The 17,992-nt window shown below is 39.9% G+C and overlaps 1 protein-coding gene across 1 annotated transcript in view; it reads left to right on the forward strand.

Moving 5' to 3' along the window:
• Nucleotides 1-17,143, forward strand: part of FAM53A (family with sequence similarity 53 member A) — a 68,895-nt gene extending 51,752 nt beyond the window's left edge. The window contains exon 5 of the mRNA XM_033061114.1: nucleotides 15,952-17,143. Within this exon, the coding sequence (XP_032917005.1) occupies nucleotides 15,952-16,275 (324 nt within the window). The 3' untranslated portion in view covers nucleotides 16,276-17,143. The remainder of the gene's footprint in view (nucleotides 1-15,951) is intronic.
• Nucleotides 17,144-17,992: the final 849 nt, after the last annotated feature.

Raw genomic sequence — 17,992 nt, forward strand, 5'->3', positions numbered from 1 at the left:
TTAGAGTTTACTTTTGCATAATAGCTTGCCTAGCAGGTTTTTTTCTTTGGAGAATGTTACTCATCATACTTGTTTTGAGGATACTTTCCTGAATCAAAATAAGGAGTTGAAGGTTTCAGGGATTTCAGAGTGGTTGTACTGTCCTGAGTGCTCAATGCACAGGCCACTGTGTTAAGCATTTAATATTTTGGTTGTGTAACTCTTGTAATTTGAGCCTGTGTTACTGTAGAACCAAAAATTTTTTAAGTTGAATTTCCAAGGCTTGTTAAAATTGCATGTCCCAGAGCAATAAACTTGCTTTTTTCAATTTTGCCAAGCTCACATATTTGGCACAGTAAGGTGTGTTTTCAGGGCATGCAAGTGTGCAGTTGGGCTGGTAAATGGCCCTTAAGCTCGTTAAATAGAAGTACTTTGTCAGGTGAGTAGGAATGTAATAATAGAATTTAATATGAGCAGAAATCCTTAACTTTGCAGTGGAGTGTATTTCACTTCCAGACTCACTTCAGACTTGTGACTAAAGTGTATATATGCTCCATGTTGAAAAACACTATTCTCTGGTGTTCATATTCTAAAAGAACCAAATTTTTTGTTTTCCTAGGGAGCGGACACCTTGTGAAGAGTAAGAATAGCCATAAGAAGAAATGAGAATTTTCTGTCCTTTCTGTTACCCTTAGTAGTTAGCTAGTAGTTAATTAATAATCTTGAATGGCTTCAGTATACTGCAAAGAACTTGATTGAGTCCCATCTTTTGAGGCACCAGTAAACTCTTTGAGCTCCAAACTGATTGGTTGTTTTCATCTCATTTGGACAAAACCCCAGTTTAAATCCAGCTTATTTTATCTCTGTTCTGTGGTGGTTGAGCTCTGCAGGAGGTGTGCTCTCCCTGCAAGAGTGGGCAGCAGGAAGAATTCAGTTTGAGGATAAATGGGTCCTCAAGTCAGTGAGGTTGCCTGCATGCCAAGCATCTTGTAATGATAGAGTCTGATTCAAAAACTTTAGGGTGTGGTTAATCTGGTAAATACACTGGTTATTCTGTTAGATGGGGGTAGGAGGAATCCTTTGTAAAGCATATTTGCAATACCTGAAGTATGCATCCACTTCTTAAATCTTAACAACTCAAGACTTGGGTTCCCACCTATAGCTTGACTTGAGTGTAACACAAACTCGCTCAGATGGCCTCCAGACATTTTTAGTGGGCATAAGACAGCATGTGCTTGTGTAAATACAACAACTGTAGAAAATGGTGAATTGTTGGATATTGTCAGGGAATTTTGTACATGTCATGATAAAATGTTTCTGCTAGGAGGAACAAGGGTGATACGATTCTGAATCAGGTGGACTTAACACTGAATAAGTTCATGTTAGTGACCTTGTAGGCTAGTATTGATATGTTTATTCTGACTAGTGTCAGGAGACAAAGATTTATTTGTGGTTGCTTACAGAGCACATGCACAATTCATGTATATATTGAAAGGCCTTTCTGTACTTTTTTCACTGTGGTCTGCCATTAGAGGCCTTGACATGGAAACATGTTGCTGAATAATGATCATCATCATACCATTTAAAATGCTGAGGAGTGGTAACTTACTGAGGTTTAAAAAATACTTATTGTATGGCTTTTTTTAAAAGTAACATTTTGTTCAAACTACCTCAGTGCTTTTGGAGCATTTTTTTAAAGTTGGAGGTTCAAGATAGATAAGATCAAACTTCATTTATAGATTAGCTATTTAAGTAGGATAAAATACCAATCTCCTAATGGTCCTGTTTTTTGTCGATCAATTTCATAGGCTTGCTATGTAAGAATATTGACTGAGAGAGTTTCTGTGTTGGCCTTGTGGGTCCCAGTTGCTCAGATCCCTTAGTCAGTCAGTGGGGTGGAAGGGAGAGATCCTTGAATGGGCTAGGATATAAATGGAGTTTGTACAGATTCTTCTGATTTGCCACTTTCTTTCACTGGCACCCAGCCACCCCTCAGATTGGTATGGACTTGAGAGTTAATCAAGAAGTCCTTTCTTTGTGATCACTGATTTTTAAGGACAGATAGCTGTTGTCTTTCCAGAGCCACCTGGTGTATAAGGGAAGGGTGGATGGGCAGATCCTAGTGAGCCTGATCCTGGATCTTTTTGCCATCATCTTCTCCAGCTGCTTTCTGAGACTGTGATTCATCTGTCCCTATAGTCCCATCTGAATGCAGAATTGTACTAAATATGCATATGTACTAGCTAGCAAGGTGTCAGCTTTGTGAAAGTGATCAGGTGGGTTATACCTTCCAAATCTTCACAAAGTGTATGTTTATGTGCAAGCAAGTGAGCATCCTTGCCCCCTGAAAGTTGGATGCTTTGCTATAAGGCTTGCAACAAGCTGTCTTTTTAAAGATTTCTAGATCCTCTGATTATATTCCTGGTTAATCACCAGTATTAGTTTGCCCTCATGTTGTAATATATTTGCAGGTTATGCAACAGCCTTAGGGAATTGAACTACAAGTTGTAATCTTAGTTTTTACTCTTAAACATACTTGGCAATAAATCTTAAATTTATTGCGACAGTTACTGTATGTGCTGGCTTTTGTCCATGTGCTTTGTGTGGCCACTCCAAGTACTGCAGACTGATTTCTGTGCTTTGAACAGCTTTTATTGAGCTCTCAGTTGAGGCAGACTGTCCTTTGAGAGGTGTCCTCTCCAAGCAGCACAGATTTGGAGGTTTCTTTCCCTGGAGAGGGACAGAACCCATCAGTGGGGAGCTTTGGCAGATGGGCACAGTGATTGCTGCTGGGGTGTGTGGAGATGCTTCTCACCAGGAGCAGACTTCACCATCCTGGCTCTGATCCTGGGAATGGCCTGTCCATGTCTTGTGCTGCCGGGGATGTACCTGGCAGTTTGTTGTACTTGCTGTTAGTGCTGTGTCCTCTTTCTTCCACTGAAAAAAACAACAAAAAAAAAAAGGCAGTGAAGTGGAAGGAAACATCCCAGGGGCTGCTGGGTGGCCAGCACTGTTATATTTCCTTCACAGTGAAATTGTTATTGCATAATGCCAGTGCCAAATGAATGTTCTATTAATAATATTGATTGCTTGAAAATTTCAAAGCCCTTAAGACTTTGTTGGAACCCATTATAGTGGCTGTATGTTTCTGTTGTGCATTTGTAGAATTTAATTTTGACCTATGTACTACATGCTGGGAGTTATTTTGGTTTTCTGCTGCGTGCAGTCTGCTTCCTAGGACTGCTTGACCTGTGCTGCAAGGCTAGGAAACCAGATTGCAGCCCTTATTGCTGCTGCCCTTTGTAACAAGTAAGAGCTCCTCCATGAGCTCATATTTTACATGAGTCTTCTGCTTTACTCTACAGTAAAATTTCTTACATAGTTAACAGTCAAACTTGAATATTTGTTCTACTGTTTGGGTAAAAACAAAGGTTTTGTGAGCTGGGAGGGTAAGATGAATATATTACTGCTATCAAGTGCATTTCTGAGAACTTAATCAGCATGAAGTACCCAAAGCCTTGCTTCTCTCAGAGTTCAAGGAACCAGCAATCCCTTCATTCTGTCCCTTGCCATGCTGCAGAGGCCACCAGTGTTGTCACATACTAAAAGCAGAATATCCACGTAAACTCTTAAGAGGTAATTTGAGGTTTGGGGGAGCTTTTGAGTGGTAACAGCTGCAGCTTAAAACTCATCTCTGAAACAAGGTGCTTGCAGCAGCTGCTTATGATTTGTCTCCCCCTCTAACAGCAGTCTGGCCTGGCAGAATGTACTTGTGACATAAAAAAAAAAAAATCTATGTGTTTAATGAGGGTGAAACTTGGCAACTATGTCCCAGAAGAACACTGCCAGGAGTTGTGAGCCACTTTTCAGATGGCTTAATGCAGTTAATGATCAGTTGTTTCTTTCCAGATAGTAACCTCCTTTGTGTGAAACACATTGCCCCTTGCATTAAAAAAATCTGCTCAGTTCTGTGAAGACAAGATATAGTGTTACATCAGCCCAAGACTGTCCTTAGTCAGCAGGTTTGACTTCCAGAACATGATTAGGAGGATTGCTGCACAATAAATATTCCGAGTGATACTAACTGTGCTTTGGTTTAGACTCTGTGGATTCTTTTAAATGGGCAAGGAAGGGGGAGCTGGATAAAAGCATGCTCTTGCCTAAGCAAGGGAACAAACCAGAAAAACAGATGGTGCTAAAAATAGTTTATTACCAAGGTCTAAATATGGCTCTGTGATTCCCCCCCTTATAAATAATGCAGCTATAAATCCTGCTAGGTATCAATAAGTATTGAATTAACTCCAAACTGCTGAGTGTTACAGAACCTTTTGGCAGCTTTCCAAGCTTGGTGTTGCCCTTCATTCACAGGATCAACATTTAATTCCTTAACAGGGGAAACCTGAAGAATTCATCCTCTTTGAATGGAAACATAGACGCAGGGAGCTTGAATGAGTAGCTGGAGGCTCAGGCATCCCATTGCAATGGAAGGGGAGCTGTGCTTGATGAGTTTCTGCTAGGTCGCAGCCAGGATGAATCTCCTCCTTTCTTTTCTGCAACGCATGAACAATCAAAGGCTCCTTTATCTATTGTTGCCATGGAGGGCGTCCATTTAAAGTTCAAATTCCAGCAGGCTTGGGAAGAAGGAAAGGAGATAGGAGTAGGCTGGGCTGGGAGATGATAGGCAAGCATCAAAAGTGAGCTGAAGACAAGCCAGCACTTTGTCCTGTGACAGGACAGAGCAGGCTGGGGGTACTTGGTTTTGAATGGATGCCTGGAAGTTTTTTGGAGCAGTGAATGAAACGCTGCTGAGGTAGCAGGCACAGAGAGCATCTGGCGTTTTGCTTTCTTTGCCTCGCCAGAGTGGGTCACAATGTGAAATTAGGCCCGAAATGGCATTTAATGAAGTGAGCCCTTGTGCTGGAGGTTCCCTGTGCTCTGACAGTGAGGGAGTATAAGCCCTGAGGAGAGTGAAGAAAAGGAAATCTCATTAAGGATGGAGGTTTCTCCCCTCTTTTGTGAATGGATTCTGTAACAAATATCTTGCAGATAGCCAGAGCTGCTCATCACTGTGTTGCTTTGCCATACCTGCAGTCAGCTCTGTGTGTGCTTGTGGTACTTTCCTGTAAGCAACGTGCTGAGAAGAAGAGGAGGCAGCTAAAAATCTGCTGCAGAGTTGCTTTTCCTTTCTTGCAAGTTCCTGTATGTACAATAAGTTTCTTTGCTGAAAGAGCTAATGAGTACCAGACCAGCTGCATTTGACATTATGAGAAAAGAAAGGGGCCATCTATTGACCCACATGCCAGGTTTCAGCCAGCTGTGGATATTTTTTTAATTATTACTTATCCCATCAGAAAATTGGATTATGCTAAAATTATTGGTGATGTTGTTTGGAAAACAATACAATACTGAGTTGAGCTATGGTTCAGTGTTAAATATAGGGTACTTATAGTTAATGTGCCTAAGCTGCATCAGAGGGCTTAAAGAGAGGTGAGAGCACTTTTCTCAGGTTCTACCATCTGGGTTTTGGCAGGTGGCAGGGGATTAAGTTATTTTTTTCCTGTACTCTAAATTGCAAGAGATGATGGCTAGCAGAAGTGTCGAGTAGTGTTTCATCATTGATATGGGAACTTTTTCTGGATTTTTTTGGCAAATAATAATATCCCAGTGCAATCTTCTAAAAATTTATCAAGAGTTGTACATCTTTGAATTTAACTCAGGGAGATGGTTCTTTAAATATTCAGTATTTTTGTAATAACATGTTAATCAAATGAATGGATTTGTACATTTTTGTGGTACCTGAATGTGAGGACTTAACTCTGAAATTAGACTTTGTTCTTCCATACTCTGTTATCTGTTGTGAAACCTCCCTTGCTTTCTGACAGTCACTTTCTGACTTGATGCACCATCATCTAAAAGAGACCTTAAACCAAGTTGATTCATTTGAGGCTTTTCTCTGCAGAGAGGTTTATTAAAATCACTTGGAAAAGTCTTCAATTTAACTGTCCCTTGGTCTTTTGCTGGTCTTGCATTGCATTGCTCAATGCCTGCTGCATGTATGCACTGGTGCATAGCTGTGATAAAAGCAGAACAGATATCTCAAGCCTGTGAAAATGAACTGATGAGACTTTCTCCACATCACTTAGTGATGTCAGTTTTTCCATTAGGATGGGAAATATTGACTTGTTTACATGTTTTTTCAAGTACATACAAATTGATGTTTGTCCTGTTCTTAAGTTGCTGTTAGATGCAACTTCTAATGGAAAATAGTTAATAAGGAGAGGTTTTCTGCATAAGTGATCTGGGAGGTGGTGGTTTAGTGTGAAGGTGAGCTGCAGATAATCAAATAGCTCATCTGTTTCTCTATTTGAAAGTACTCATTTTTATTCTGATGTCATGTGTTTGGCAATAAAACTTAAGTATTAGCAGAAAAGGAATTTTAAATAAATGAGACTTCTGAAGAGTTTCCTGATTTCAGTTTTCATTATATTAGTAACCATGTGACTAAAACTCAAAAGGAAGTTTGCAAGCTGGGCTAGCATAAACAGATCCTCATCTGCAGAACAAAGCACATGTAGTAATTGAATGTATAGTTTTTTTTTGAATGTTGCAGCTTTTTCGTGCAAACTGGATTTACTACACAATAGAGGAAAACACAGGCCATACAGTGAGAGGTTGAACTCGGTTTTAGTGTTACCTCAATGTTTTAGGAATAGGAGTGTTGGCTCTGCCTTAGACAAGTTGTGTATACTTTGCTTCTCCTCTGACTTGGTGTGATGGATTTTAAAACATGTATTGCACACTGAAGGATAGAGGACCACATATATGGTTTCCTGACTTTTTAAAAAAACATACTGAGCATCAACTGCTGACATGCTGTCAGCTTTGGTATTTGAACCAATAAACAAACCTGTCTCAATTTAATTTCTCAAACAGAAGTTTTAGTACAAGTTGACTTAGTATTAAAAATATATAGCAATCTTGTCACTAAATGTCAATAACCACCTTATTTCCAAAATGTTCAAATAGTCCAAAATCAGATACTGAGCTAGAAAAATGCAGTCTTTGCACCATTTACTTTCAATCTCTGGTACTAATTCTGTTCTTCTTAAACAAATGCGTTGTGTTCAATTTAACTTGTCCCTGGAAATAATTAGTGGTGAAGGTCCACCTACAGTTTGAATTAATGTTCCTGGAAGAATTTACTGTTAAATTGTGGGTTTTGCATTGAGCTGAGCAGAAGATTCATAGCAGCACTTGTGCTTTGTCTGTGTGTGACTGTGCCCATGTGTCCCTCTGTGCACTTTGCATAGCAAGATCTTGGGGCTTTGTTTTGGACAAGTATTTCTCTAGTGGAAAATTGATTTGAAGAAGGGGGAACTGTTCCCAAGCTGATGGGGTAGTTTTCCCTTTTTTCCCCCATCCCCCTCCCCTGGCAGAAGTGAACTTTATGGCCCAATTATAGAATCCCTTAAAATGCTAGTTATGATGGAGTTCCAGCATAACCCAATAATATAGGTGAGTCTGACATCTGTCAGTAACTAATGAGGGCAGCACTGGAATCAGGATTTGGAGTTTACCTCTCTAATTTCTCCTAAGTTTGACCCATCATATCAACTTAATGTTGGACTTGAGGATAAAAATAAAAGAGAACATGCAGGAATTTTAGAAGTTGGTACATGGATGTATACTGCAGCAATTGGTGCATATGTGATTCAGTTGTTAAAGTAATTGTTTGCAGCTCATAGCAAAGTCATGAAGGAATAAGACCTTGGCTAAACTTCTCAGGAATAGCACTTCTCTATAAAAATAGATGACACATAAATGGCAGGAAATGAAGCCAATATGGTCGTGTTTTGAAGCCACAAGGGTCAAATCCTGTCCTGTGTTACTCCAGTGCATAATCAGTCAACTTAAACCGTGTTAGTTGAGAGCAGAGTATGGCATGGCAAGGCAAACTTTGAAATGTCACTTTTTATTTGGAGTTTTGTGGAAGCACAGGTACTGCTTTTTCTCTTCTTGTCTAAATGTTTCTAGTTAGAAGCTGAGAAACTTATTAAAACTCCTGGGGTTGGAGGTAACTTTTTGTTTGTTGTTTCAGAGCTGATTGTAGCCTGTTAATTCCTCTGTCAGAGGAATAATACATCAGAAGGCTTTGACTACCCAGGGTGGTCTTTGTTTTTGGATCCTGAATGCTGAACACTGAGGGATGGTACTGCAAGCAATCATAGTCTTGTTAAGCAGTTTTCTTGTGCTGCTCCTTTTGTGCCTGTGTTTCTGTTCAGGGATGTGTGTGGCTCATGTTAATGATGCATGTGTGCCTTCTAATATTTCCCAATCTAAAATGTGGAAAAGTAGATGCTTCTTCATCTATATTAATTGGATTTGATTTAAACTAAGTCTTTATTAAATTTTGTCAAAGGAAGATGGTAATACACAGTTTAAGTTGTTCCTTGTTTCCACAGCCTGTTTTCTTTCTGAAAGGAAAGGTGATAGTTCTTGAATAGGAAAAGAGGGAATGACTCTGGCAAAGCATGAATTGCTTCTGGGAGAGAGAATGTGCTTACACTGTTTCCCTCTGTGTCCTTCTACTACAAAACCAGATGTGTTTATCATCCCTGTATGCACACAAGTGGTGCAGCTGTTTGTTCATCACACCATTGCTCATTAGTGCTGTTGGCTGATTGGATTTGCCAGACCCAAGCCTCTTGAGCTTATGCAGCTCAAGCACAGTAGAGGCCAAATTTTGTATTGTCCAGCTCTTCAGTCTATCTGTAAGGAGAATAAATTCATTATCCATAGTAGAGATGTGTTTAGGGTCAAGCAGCAAGTAGGAAAATAATCTAGGTGAAGGTGTGCAAAGACAGTGGTTTACCTTGAGGCAGAAGAATTTCTGTGATAGTGCAGAGACCCCTGACTGCAGCTGTTGCTGAATCAACAGAGCCAGAACTCATCATCCAGGTCCTTTCCCTGCTCTTTCAGTGCCCTTTGGAATAATTTGTTTCTGTGGTGCTTCTTTGCCTTTGAAGAAACCTCTGTTTTAATGCATGGGTGCATTTCAGACGAACATTGGTAGTTTATCTAGGAATTGTCCTATTTGCCTTAAACCTCCTTGTCCCTGGCCCAAGCCTTGTAATGTATTGTGCAGCTGAACAAAACAATGTCACTGCTCCACTTTGGCACTGTATTGATTATTGGTCACTTCAGAAGAGTTAAATCCTCTGTGTGAGCCCCCTCTGCTGTAGCTAATGGCATAATTCATAGCATCTGTAGGTGCCTGCTGGACTGGTCCTATGAATAGCTGAAACTTTCTCTGCTTAATTGCATGCAGGTGAAATAGGTAGGCCTGATGTTTTTAGAGTGTAGTTCCACGTTCTTACAATAAAAGCTTGCATGATTTACATGTACTCAGACAGTGAAGGTAAAAGGTTACAGTTCACAAATCCACTGAATTAGAAAATCTAAGACTAATATCTTGATTAAAACTCTGTACTGTAAAATTTTAAAAATGTGATTTAATGTTGATCTGGGCTTTATAAAGGGGAAATTTGCTATATATGTTCACCCTTTCCATGTTAGCACTAGTGTTGAATCATATTCTTGACTGTATTGCATTAAGTACTGCATTAACTTGCTTAGCTTTCAATTTGTCTTTAAAAGCAAACAAAAGTTAACCCCTGAGATGAATGGTCTTTACCTGTGGAAGCTGCTAAACCCCTGCACTGAGTTTCCTGCATGAATTTCCCCATCAGACCAAAATGTAATTGTTAAAGGAATAACTACAAAATGACAGTAGTGGTTTTAGCTGCTTAAATTCAATTTAAACACTTTTAGGCTGCCCAACTTTCTTCAGTCTGCTTAAATTACTTAGTTTCCATGTCACTTAATGCTGGAACTTCACTGAGTACGTGTACTCTGTAAGCACCAGAGGGGTGAGCTGATAGTTCTGAAAGGGGCTGGGGATACTCTCAGTTTTTAAGATCATCTTTGCAAACCACTGAAAGGAAAATACACTTTGAGAGCACATTTAGTTTGAGTGTGCAATTTGCTGTCTTAGGTGTAGTGTCCATGATGGATGATTTTTAAGTCTGAGTTTGGGGCAAGGGGGAATAGGTATTTGGGTATTGATATTTTTAATCCCTCATGTATTTGGGATCTGCCATGCCTCCATCTTGGCTGTTTGGATTGGGGTGTGATAGCAGTGATGTTAATTGGGTTCCTAGCTAGGTGGATAGGCTGCTTTACAGCTCTGAAGGCTGCAGTGCCTGAGTCCTGAAATCCCCTCACCAGTACTGGGGACCCTGTGTAGGTTCAGTGATATTCAGTCAGGGAACTGAACCCCAGTTTCCCCTCCTGTCCCCCAGTCTTTGTGCATTTTATTATTTTCACTTGGAGACTTAAACTGTTCCAGTGGTTTCTCTCAGTTCCTTCACACAATGAGCAGCCTTGTGTTCTGTCATATCTGAGCATAATTAGATAAATTCAGCAGTTCACTTAAATATTTCTTAAAGTCATATTACTTTTTTCAACTAATAGCACTAAATAACCAAACTAAATCACATGTTCTTGCAGCTTATAAACAAAACTTATGAGGATACTGTGGCACATTTTAGAATATAAGCACAAATATCTAGGGCAATAAATAGATCAACTTTCATGGTAGACTACACCAGAAAACTGCACACTTAAATCTAGAGCAGTCTGGCTAGTGGGAGATGAAAGCCTGTTACATCATAGCACCTGATGTGAAATGAGTTGATGGCAGTTTCCTTCTCTTCCTGGGCACCTACATCTAAAAAATTGAAATAATCTTTGAAGATTCAGCAGAGACAAAGCACAGAACAATTGTCATTTCAAGTTGTAGCCATATTGCTGTGTATTGCTGTCAGCTTGTATTGATTTTTAACTGGGTCTTTGGCATTGCAAATAGAGTTTCACCTTATTTGACTGCAAGAATTGCAGCAGTAATTCTTTATCTGCTGGAAGGAATGGTTATTATAGTTCAGTGTCTAATTATGTGGCAGAATGTTAGAGGCTGTTTGCTCTTTCTCATTCATATCCAGTGTTCCAGTTCTTTCTGATTACTAGCTATGGAGGATGCCATAAACATTGCCTTTTTAATATAAAAAAGTACATGTTAAATTTCCAGGAAAACAAGGGATAAGTGCAGAGTTGAAAAAAGAGAAAAGCATCTTTGGTTCCCAAATAAATTTGAGCAGAGATTTGATTTTGCCCATGAAGGTATCAGGAATTTTCTTGGGATTTGATGGTTTCCACATAATAAATAGAAATATTTTTGTTCACTGCTTGTTTTTTAACCTCATGCAAGAAAAATCATTCCTTCTCTTTTGATTTACTTCAAATGCATAACTTAAAAATCTGCAGTGATTTGGATCTGGACTATTTTCCTAGACCCTTGAATTATAAAATCTAATGTATTTCTACACCTTTCATTTTCTTGTTTGAACAGGGAGAGATTCTTTCCCACTTAACTTTGGGTTTTAACTTGTAGTGCATTAGCAGGCCTGAAGCACATAACATCGTGGAGAATATTGTATTGTTTTCCTCTTGTCAGCACCACTTTGTACCAGTGAAGCAGCATTTCTACTCAGCTGCAAGTTTCTTGAAAGCAAAGGTTATCTGCAAACACTGGAGTGTTCACAAAATGCTCAGTGCAATTCAAGACAGAAAAGTCAGAGTCAAATGTCAAGATATTTACTCTGCAGAACGATTAATGGTTTGTTACATAGACACAGCATTTTTTTTTTTTTACTATTTTTCACTTCATGCATAGTAAAAGATGCAGGGATTAGGACACTGGGATATTTTAAAATACAGCTAGTTGACGTTTCTAATGGTTTACAGTAGACACTGTACACATCTCCAGCTTGCATTGTCACAGGTGAAGGTATTAATTAGGTGTAATTAGGAATTAGGAGCATGAAGTGAAAATTCAGTTTACAGGGAGGGACACCCTTCACATCTGTGTGTGGTTGGATGTGATGTCAGCCAGGTGAAGCTTTGTTCTGTATGACTGGAAGCTGCTCGGCTCCAGACTTTTGTGTCAGTTCTTAAAAAGTCCTTCCTTAAGCCCTCCCCTTAATCTCTTCAGATAACAAATTTGTACCATGGCTGGGTTTTGTTGTTGCTGAGACTCAACTGTGACCTCTTTGGGGATGGGCTGGTGTCTGAAACACAAATGCATTGTGCTGTTTGTGGTGCTTCTGATCCGAAGTTTAACTAGGAGATACCATCAGTAAAGGCATTTTTTGAGCCAGCTACAGGAACCCTAATTCAAGGAAGTGAAGTAGGGACCCATGAAGCTCTAACAGAGAAGTGCAGCCCATCTAACTTGGCCCATCTCCATCAGCTGGCTAGATACAAGGAAGGAACAAAAAAGCCACATGTTGCTCCATGCTTGGGTTCTGCTACTTCAGTATTTTGCTTTTGGATTAGATGCTGATACTCCAGGAAATTCCAGAATCTCATCTTCATGAGGATCACTGCACCATCCCTGTATTTCATATTACTGGTAGAGAGACTTTAACAGTTTTTAAGCAGCATCTCTTGTGCCATCATAGGCAAAAATCTCAGGATGGGAAGGAAGCAAGCCAAATAACCAGTCTGAGTAGTCTGATGAATTCCCTCTCCCTAAGCCTGTGGCTTCAGGGAGCAACCCATCCCATGGTGATAACTGGTGCTGAGAATAGGATGGGCTGAGGGCTCCTGGTGGTTTGAGGCTTGCTGTGCTCCTCAGTGTGCCAGCTGCTGCAGCTGCACCTCTTATGAGCAGCTGGATCTTCAGCCCTGCTCCGACTGGGGACCTGGAGGGTGATGGGGGCTTGGGGGAGAACCATGAGAACTGCTGCTCCCATTATACACTAGGTTTTCATGCACATAAATGTCTTATTTTTTCCTTAACTACTGTAGCAAATGCTCTAGTTTTGTTAGTAAAACAAAAACAACCTTCTTATTGCTTCTTATATTTGGAAAGTGATGTATTGCGGGTTTCTGAGCTGAAGGTTTAATAAAGAGTACAGACATTAGCTTCCTTTCAAGCTGCTCTGGGCTTTTCTTGTTTGCTTTGTGTGGCAAGGGTCTAGAGAGATTTCTTTTATTTCCTTCCCCACCATTGTTTTTGGTACAAAGTTGGGGTTTTTTTTCTTAATATTCAGACATTTTATCGCCTCACTTCTTTTAAAACTGAGGTTCTTTTTTTTCCCCCCTTTTTTTCCATCACACAAAAGAATACTTCTAGCTGATTGAGTTCTATCCATTGCCAACTGTGGACTCTTTTGTCTTGCTAGTCCAGCATCCTTTATAAAATGAGGACCATTGAGCAAGTACTCGCAGGCTCCCCACTGAGCACAATTGTTCTTGAAAGGTGTGGTACTGTACCAGTGTAACATGGAAAGCTGCAGTTCAGAGGGCCTGAATGCATTGCAATTTCTACCTTTTGCTTTGTGAAAGGAGCCTGGATTGTGCTGCGAGATAATAAATCCACCTATTTTTAGTTTGGTGAGGTTGTGACAAGTGGGTGAACAAAGAACCAGTTGAATGCACTTGCTGTTGTGTTGAAACCGGCTAAAAGTTCCCATTCAAGTGGTTTCAGCACAGTACAGCTAACAGGCAATTTTCCATTTATGTACACAAACCTTCTAGAAAGACAGCTGTGTGGTTGGATTAATTTCTAGCAGTAAATTGAATAAAAGATATTTTGAAGGGGGACTCAGGAATTCCTTTCTAAAACACTGAAAGCAGAACTTTCAAAGCTTCTCTTTATTTGGTTCCTTTCCCTCCCAGTACCTACTATAAGTTTAAAGAACTGAAAATATTGTCCCCTGTAAGGAGATAGAACACATCTTGTTGTGTTTTTCAAAGCAATGAAGTAGACTTAGGATTAAAATACACTTTAAAGTTTTTTACTTTAAAAATATGCTAGTTTGCTTTTAAGTAAATATGACAGAAGTTTATAGCTGTTAGTCCTAGAAAGAAACTCAAACTGTAAGGGTACTATATGAAGCATTTTGAAATCAGGTATGTTTATTGTACCAAAGTGTTCTCACAGGGCAGTGAAATTTGAAAATAGAAGTCTTTTTGATCATGCAAGGTTATTTATCTTGGTGTTAGTGACATGCAAAACTGGACATGGGCTCTAACCACAGCTAACAAAGACTTTGACTTGCTCTGGACAGAACTATGACCAGCAGTAATTTTTTTGTGAGAACTCATCTTCACATGGAGGCCTTGGAGTTGCATAAATCAGCTCCTAGATGAAGTCTTATTTATTTGTTCAAACAAACTAGGTTATCCCTTACAGATCTTTCTGGCCAGAAATGTGTGACTTGTTAACTAACCATTTAAAGTGAGATATGAAAGCTGTTTGAGCAGGGGAAGAGCAAAACAAGCCTCTGATCAGTAGAGAAATGTGTTCCGTTGTGGTGCAGGCTCAGGGGAAATGCTGCCTTCCCTAGGGAGAGGTACCAGTGATGGGGCCACCATCCCATCCCAGTGCTGCTCATCACCCTCAGCCTGCCTGAGCTGGGGCTGAGCTCCAAACCTTGAGGGCTCTGCTCTTTACCTGAGCTTTCCCTGTAGATTTGATGTAGGTGTGTCCAAGGAGCTGTGTGACCTTGCAGTGTGGCAGTGGGGTTGTCTGCAAGGTGTTCCATTTGTAACATCAGCCTAAGGGATCAGGCTAATCTCCTCCTCTAGTGAACTTCCCTTTTTAAATCAGCTGTATACAGACAAGGCTAATTCAAATTTCTTTTGAATTTGTGAAGTTTTGTTTAAAAAATACCCAAAGATACTGGTAAGCCCCCTAATGTGCTGATGTGCATTGGTGAAGTAGGAACCATTACCCTGTTCTCTGGAAGAGCATCTGGAATACAGCATACTAGGAATGTTGCAATGTTCCCATTTCAAATAAACAAATATGAAATACTTAAGAAATGACAAATTGGGGGAGGAAGCTGGAAATGGGTGTGAAAGTTGGTCTTGTTCCCTGTGGATCTCCCTGTAATCCAATGATTGCCGTGTGTGAGACTGGAGTCACTTAACCAGTGAGAGACTGAAAATGAGTGTGACATTATGTCTTGCACCACCTCTCAGAGGAGCCCTGGCTATTTCACCTTCCTCTCACTGGGTGCTCGCATGAGGGACAATTTGGAAGTTTCTCACTTGTTAAAATTTAAGTTCTGCTCTCTGTGTATTTGTCTTTTCTTAAATGCTCTCTGGATTCTAGCCAAGGATCCCCTTACAGCTTCATGAAGAGCTAAGACCATTTTTCCTTTTATTTCTGATAGAGGTACCCCATTTGCTGAGTGTTTCTTTTCTTTTGCCATTGTACACATAAAGATTAGTGCCCCTCTAGTTTTAATATCCTCTGAATTTAAACAGAATTGCTTCTGAGCTCTTGTTCAGACAGTGCCCAGCTGAAAGACAAACTGAACTGACTGTGGAGCAAGATGCTCCCAGTAGAGGCTTGGATTTCTTCTGTTTGAGATTACCCAAATGTGCCAGTTGTCCTGGCAGCCTCACAGAGGTGATGCCTGAGGGCTCATTGTCTGCAGGGGAAATTAATTGTTGACCAGGCTGCAGCAGCTGTCTGACCTAAATGCTGGTGTCACCAAATGCTCTGCTCTGGATTTGCCAGAAACCCAATACAGCAAGCTGGGTGGGTGTCTCTCTCTCCTCATGTAGTTGACCAAGGATAGGTTTTTGGATCTCCCTGCATAAAAAATGGGACTGTTTTTCTCACAAGTGAGCATCTAGGCAAAATATCCCTGCAAAGTCTGTGCAGTAAGTAAATGCCATTCTTCCTCTTTCTTCATGCCTCTCATTTCCAGGATTACTTAAAGCACGTGGCACTCTTGAGTACATACACTCAAACCACACAAAAATTTCAAGAATTTATTCTGTTCCTCCTGTCTAGTCATGGTTAATATAGTCATGGTTTCTCTTTTTTAATTGCAGACTTTAAAAAATTCCAAAAGTCTTTGCTCGCTTGACTATGAAGATGATGATGATGACACACAAATGAAGACGATTGTGTCATCCCCATGTGACTCAAATGATCTTATGAACATCATCACCCCTGGCTCCAGCCCGATGAAAGAGCAGCTGGATGAAGGGAGGCACCACGGGTCATGCCAACGTAGCTTCAAAACAAGGGATTATAAGAAAGGAGACGCGGTGTGCGAAAGCGACGAGGACACGAGTGATTGTGAGAGCACTGAAGAAGGAATCTTCCCTCTAGACTGTGGGGACTTGGACCTAGAGCAGATTGAAAACAACTGAGACTCCAAGTTGTGTGCTAGAATCAGAATTGTTCTAAATTAAAGTGATAGAGGATTACCTTTGCCATGCATAATCCATGTCCCTGAATCTCTGTATTGCCTATCTTTGGGCCTGTGTAGAAGAAATGTTTCAGGTGGGGGAAAAACGTGAACCATTGTTACCTGTTTAGTCTATTGGTCAATATGTGGATGACAACAACAAAAAAAAGTAGGAGGTTAAATGTTATTTTGAACATTAAGGAATAATTTTGATTAAAAATTTCCTAACAAATATTTTGCATTTTTATGGCTTTTACAGTTCTGGAGAAAAAGCATCTCTATTTTGAAACGAATTTTCAGAAGGGCATTCTATAAAACTAAATCTGTCTACAGTGATTCTGGTGCGGGTCTATGTTGCTTTTGTTAAAGAGCTTAATGTGAAAAGTGAATTGCATAATGAAATTGGTAATAAACCTTCAGATAGAACTCTTAAATATCTGGTTGACAACTGGTCCAAAATACTTAACTGCCATCTTTGACAGTGTCTGGTTAAAAAACAACTTCATAACATGTACAAATGTTCTTTTCATACATTCAGGACTTTTTGATCAAAATATGGTAGTGACCTTAAAGGTTAACATTTTTCATTATTTTACTACTTGAATTGTTTTCTAGCCTGAAGCAATGCTAATTTAGGTGGGCTAAAACTGCAAGTAGCTGCCCACCTACTTGGTCATTATGTTTTCTGTGTTTCAAAAGAATGTACAACAAGAGCACTTGAACTTTTAGACAGGGACTTTGTAATGATCAATTCCCCAGGAGGTGATCCCTTCAGCAATACTAGAAGGAAAATAGTCCTTGAATTAAATAAAATGACATTTTGCTTTGCACTTGTGTCTGTTCATGAATTTTACTGGTGAGCAATGTCTAGATTCTGTAATGTGGTACTTAGGCGTGGAATTTGGTGGAGAGGAAGGGCAGGTTTCTGGTCATCTGAAACAAAAGTGACATCAGGCTTGTCTGGAGAGCTGCAGAGTAACTCATGCTGGATCCCAGAAGTGCCTCAATGATTACATTCTAATCTAATGATTACATTCACTGGAATCACCTCAAATGTCATACTGCACTCATTGCAGGCTATTGCAACATATACTTATTTTTTGTAGTTTAGCTACACTAAGGAACTTCCTCAACAAGGGGGAAATTGATCTCAAAGAATGTGAATGAGAAATGCTAAATGGGGTAAGAAAAGGAAAATTAAATAATGGTATTTGAGTCCATCATGTTAGCGTGCTTAAATAAGCCAACTCCTACTGGAACTAAAACTAAAATACAGCAACCAATCAGCTAGTGGAATGTGATTAAAATATGAAAAGACTATTTTGAGGAATATGCCAAAGGCTGTGGCAAGGTATGGTACAGGATCCAGCCATGTGGTTAGGGTCAGCCTTTGCTCATAAAGGGTTGGCTCTTAATTACTGAACAAGTGCACATAGCTCAGAAACTAAACAAAATTTTAAAAGGGTGTTCAGAAAGATGCTCTAAACTCTTATTTTTATGGTTCCCACTGCAAGTGCCAGTGATCTGTGCTATTGGTACTGGCATGTGTGTGGTGAGGTGCAAGAACACTGCAGAGACTTGCCCGGTTCTTGGTGTGTTACTGCCTGTTGTGGGGGAGCAGTGAAGCCCCACTCACTGTGGATGAAAATCATTCTCCTTTTTCTAGATGTTGGAGCAAA

This window comes from Catharus ustulatus, chromosome 5 (genome assembly GCF_009819885.2).
Source record: "Catharus ustulatus isolate bCatUst1 chromosome 5, bCatUst1.pri.v2, whole genome shotgun sequence".
NCBI lineage: Eukaryota > Metazoa > Chordata > Aves > Passeriformes > Turdidae > Catharus > Catharus ustulatus.